At 37.6% G+C, this 5,165-nt stretch overlaps 2 protein-coding genes across 2 annotated transcripts; both read left to right on the top strand.

Moving 5' to 3' along the window:
- Positions 1-512: 512 nt before the first annotated feature.
- LOC132314240 (germin-like protein 9-3) lies at positions 513-1,133 on the top strand. The gene has a single exon (XM_059813125.1). The coding sequence runs from the start codon at positions 513-515 to the stop codon at positions 1,131-1,133; it is 621 nt and encodes a 206-aa protein (XP_059669108.1).
- A 2,258-nt stretch (positions 1,134-3,391) lies between these two features.
- On the top strand, positions 3,392-4,112 carry LOC132314239 (germin-like protein 9-3). The gene has a single exon (XM_059813124.1). It carries the CDS (start codon positions 3,392-3,394, stop codon positions 4,001-4,003), a length of 612 nt encoding a protein of 203 aa, XP_059669107.1. The 3' UTR covers positions 4,004-4,112.
- Positions 4,113-5,165: the final 1,053 nt, after the last annotated feature.

The following is a 5,165-nucleotide window of genomic DNA, read 5'->3' as shown; positions in this document are numbered from 1 at the left end:
ATCAGTTCCTCTAATAATTGCCAGTGTTATGATGACCACATTTGGTTTTAAAAGAACTAAGCCATACTGCCACTTGACCACATATGTGGTAGCCTGGTAGGGTTGGGTTTTTGAGCTTTGTTTCTAATTAAAAATGTTTGCAGGTTTGATGCCAGCTAAGGTTGAGTTCACAAAGCTGAATCGAAAGACAAGGGAATACTCCAACTCATCATATTGACCTATAAACAACCTCCAAAAAAAATCAAGGTATATCCATACTAATATACGCGTGTGTTCTTAAATAAGTGACAATGAACACGAAAATCATGTTGAGATTACAGCTCCAATTGACAATAACAAGAGACATAAAACAAGGGCGTTGTAGTTTCCATCTCCCTTGATGTGCCTCTTTAGTCCTGCTCTTTTTTCTTACTACTGAGGCTGTGCTTATAAATTGACTTATTGTTGTTGAAGACTCAAGTAAATAAAAAGTCTTACAAAGGAATTTCCATCAGACTATTCTCTTCTCAGTCATGGCATTCAAGCTTGAATTGTTACTCACCTTAGGACTTGCATTTGCTACTCTCTATATTTCAGTTGCTGGGGATGCAGACATTCTTTCTGATTTCATAGTCCCGCCTAACCTCAACGGCATTGATGGCAACTTTTTCACCTTCACTGGCATGAGAGTTCTTCTTAATGGAGATTTTCCGACGACTTTCAAGGTTTTGAAAGCAAGCATGGCTGAATTCCCAGCTCTCAACGGTCAAAGTGTTTCTTATGCAGTTCTTGAGTACCCTGCTGGCTCTGTCAACCCACCTCACACACATCCTCGCGCAGCAGAGCTCTTGTTTCTCCTCAATGGAAACCTTGAAGTGGGGTTTGTGGACACCACCAACAAGCTCTATACTCAGACGCTCCAACAGGGTGACATGTTTGTGTTTCCTAAGGGACTTATTCACTACCAATACAACAACGATACAAAAAATGGTGCCATAGCAGTATCTGCATTTGGCAGTGCAAATGCTGGAACCGCTTCAATTCCTGGTTCTGTCTTCAACACCAGCATTGATAGTGGGATACTGGCTAAGTCCTTTAAAACTGATGTTGCCACTATTCAGAAAATCAAAGCTGGCTTCGGAGCCAAGGCCTGAGGTAGAAAGGCCGCAGCGGTTAATAATATGTCTGCATCCTGTTCTTTGTTTTTAATGTATTCTTCGTCTCATGAATATATATTTTTTCTTTATAAGAATGAATAATTTCCTTTGTCATTTAAAGAGAATCAATGAATAACCTCTTTTTTCCAGAATTTTATTTGAAGTGCTATTTTTATGAGGAAATTAAATTTGGTACAATGCCAGGAACTGCTCAGATTACTTCTAAATTAACACTGTTCTTGTCTTTTAAGTGCAAGAGATCAAAAATTTGACTCTTATTGTTCCAATTGAAATCCGGAGACATGGGGCAATTCAGAGCCTGTCAGATGATTTATTTATCAGTTTCTTTTTTGTTGTCTATATGATGTGATATTGGAGTTATTTCTTACCGTGAGATGATGTAAACAAGCCATCTGGTTTCTTTAGTTGAGCAGTTTAAAAAATTTCTTCTGCAAAAATGATGCCATGGCATGTTTTTTGGTTCGACTTTGAATCTTGTTCTTTCACAGAAATAATATGCCGAATTTTTTTTGAGGTTGAAAGCATCTGTAAAGTGGTTGGAAATATTTAGGACACACACTTGGATCATATCAAATGTACAGAAAGGTGGTTAATCTAGTAAAATGGCATCAGTGTCGTGGGCAATCTATTTCAATCTTGCCAATCATTTATATCTGAATTGATTTGTGTGTTGATATCATTATCATCAGCGGGGATATTTTTTTTACTGATACCAACAAAATTGGGGATATTTTTTTTTTGCTGATATCAGCAAAATATATTCTCAACCGGCAATTGTTGTTAACCTTGTTTGGTTTTGGGCGCCAGGGGGAATTGGGGGCCTGATTGCCTGATGGTCAGACTATTGAAACATTAGGTCTTCATATAAGATCCTAACTTCTAAGTTTGTAACAGCCTTGGGGTTAGATCTGTGGCACATATTGCTCCTCTCTCTTGTGTTATAAACAGAAAAACTATATCAGCCTTTGCTCAAGCCCGGTGGAACCGAGTTTTTGCACATATGCAGCGTAGGTATATTCTAAATTTGGACATGTTCACGAATAGATGATACCGCACGATTCATGATACTAGCAATAAAAAGAATTATTCAGGAATGGAGAAAGGGAGGAGGGGCTTACTGATTGCTTTAGGATGACAACTAATTGTGTTGATTGGTGGTTACTAAAACATGATTTTGCAACTGAACTGCTGGAGTTTTGAACAGAAATGAAAAGCCTGCTGCTGTAAGGGTCTCTCTGCTACTGAATATGGTGTTGTTGGTAAAGAAGAAAGACATATAACGGCCATTCATTATTTATTAATTTTTATTTTTTTTACCAAGGGAAGAAGGATTACAGGTTAGATTAGTAGGTGCAAAGAGTCAAAACCTGGCACTCTCAACATCCACCGGAGGCACTAACCATTGGACTATCGAGACATCTGCATTATTTATTAATTTCATTGAGCAAGATTTTATTAACAAGCCAACCCAGCAACCAACAAGGTTCATCATGCATATAAGTCAATATTTATGAGTGTGTGTATATATATATATATATCTTTATATATAGAAAGATCGAGATAATGATATTTTTGGATGAAATTAATTTACAAATATAGAATATAAAGATTAATGAAACAATTTAGGAGAACAAAATATGAAACATATATAGAATTCTACAAAGAATGAGAAAATTCAGGAGGCGCGGCACTTTCTATATTTTCATTAAAAAACATATATATTATTATGAAATATAAATAGAATATAAGAGAGGGAGAAAATCCAGGGGGGCCACAAGTCAGGAGGTCCTTAACTTGATCACATATCTTGTAGGGTTGACTTTTTGAGCTTTATTATTTAATTAACAACATTTGCCTGTTTGATGCCGGCTAAGGTTGAGTTCACAAAGCTTCTTTTAGCCAATCTTCTTAATGACTTGCTGATAATCAGCCAAAAGAGCCTTTTAAAAAACATTTAAATATCGAGAAGTAGCCTTTTAAACAACATCCAAATATCCAGTAGTGGCATATACTGGTGTTTTCTTTAGTAAGCGATAATGAACACAAAAACATGTTGAGATTACAGCTCTAATTGACAATAACAAGAAACATCAAATCAAGGGCATCGTAGTTTCCAATTCACTTGATTTGTCTTAGGTTGTGCTTATAAATTGACATCCTTTGGTTGAAGGCTCAAGTTAAAAAGTCTGGCATACAATTTCCACTCAAACTATTATCATCAGTTTATGGTCAACATGGCTTGCAAGCTTGAATTGTTATTCACACTAGCACTTGCGCTTGGTACTCTCTGTATTTCACATGCTGGGGATGCAGACATTCTTTCTGATTTCATTGTCCCAATGAACACCACCATTGATGGCAACTTTTTCACCTTTACTGGCATGAGAGTTCTTCTAGGGGGAGATTTTCCGACAACTTTCAAGGTTTTGAAAGCAAGCATGGCTGAATTCCCGGCTCTTAACGGTCAAAGTGTTTCTTATGCAGTTCTTCAGTACCCTGCTGGCTCTGTCAACCCACCTCACACCCATCCTCGTGCATCTGAGCTCTTGTTTCTCCTCAATGGCAACCTTCAAGTGGGGTTTGTCGACACCACTAACAAGCTCTTTACTCAGACACTCCAGGCTGGTGACATCTTTGTGTTTCCCAAGGGACTTATTCACTACCAATACAACTATGACGAAAAAAACTCCGCCATTGCAGTATCTGCATTTGGCAGTGCAAGTGCTGGAACCGCGTCGATTCCTAGTTCCGTCTTCAATACCAGCATTGATAGTGGGATACTTGCAAAGTCTTTCAAAACTGATGTTGAAACTATTCAGAAAATCAAATCTGGCTTTGTAGCCTAGGCCTGAGCCAGAAGGGCATTACTAGTTCAAAAAATGTCAGCATTTTTTTTTTATATAATAATTTTATGTATTATTTGTTTCACGAATAATTTCGTTTATCAATTGAAGGATATCAATCAATGGTTGTTTTTGCAAGAATTTTCCTCAGGTGTTATTTTTGGGAAAAAATTAAATCTGTTACATGCCAGAAATTATAAACCGCGTGAGGTAGGATTTAGGCAAACCTGTTTCAAACCCACATTGTTGCCATTTCTACATATTTATTTTGGGCTTCATATAAGATCCCAATGTATATGTAACGACCCTAAACTGATACCATTAAAAAAAAAAATTTCGGCATGACCTCTGCTAAAAAGGGGCCTACAACAACTTGCTTAAAAAAATTCAATGGCTTTCTTGGCCTTCCAAGACATATCCAACCTGTCCCAACACACCATAGAAAAAAAATATAATACATTCCCCAATACAACAACATCAACAACCTCCTCGATTAGCCCATCATGTCATCCCATTCAACTTAAGCATTTACATTTTCTCAATTTACATAAAAAATAATCAAGTATCTTAGTTGTGTTACATGGTCATGATTTGCAAAAATGAATACTCTTTTTCATAGTTTGAGACTTCACAGAAGATTAACTAATACACAAAAGGTATCAAAATAGATCTCTAGTCCTCTTCATGCTTGAGAGGAATCGGCATCCACTACACCTTTTCCCTAGCATGAAAAATGTTAAATGATGGGGTGAGCAAAAATCTTAGTAGGTGGTGCCTAAGACGCACCTCTTGTGACCCCGTGAACCCAAATAATGAATAGGACAATAGGGAGAGGGGTCATGCTAAATTGGGGAAAATACAATGTAAATCTGCAAGTTCAAAATAAATGAATGTCGTGCCATGAATGCAATGTCATGCTTGTCACTCCCTATTTTCAGAAAACTTTCATCACTTCACAAACTGTTAATATAACCTGTCCTTTGGTGACTCCGCAGCGACACAAGAGGAGGATTGGCTACTGTCCTTGACCTTTGGTACTTCCGCAATGTCATTTAGGGCCCAGATAGCTCAACCACGCTAGGGCAATCTCCCCAGTTCCCTCTAGGCTATATTAACACACCGGCCCTTTGGTGACTCAGCGGCGACCGGGTTTTTCTCAAAACCA

Source organism: Cornus florida, unplaced genomic scaffold (assembly GCF_030987335.1).
Source record: "Cornus florida cultivar Cherokee Brave unplaced genomic scaffold, ASM3098733v1 CherokeeBrave_3.0.0_Hap2_Chr06, whole genome shotgun sequence".
NCBI classification, from domain to species: Eukaryota; Viridiplantae; Streptophyta; class Magnoliopsida; order Cornales; family Cornaceae; genus Cornus; species Cornus florida.
The sequence above is the reverse complement of the archived record's forward strand: the minus strand, read 5'-3'. Positions and strand labels throughout refer to the sequence as shown.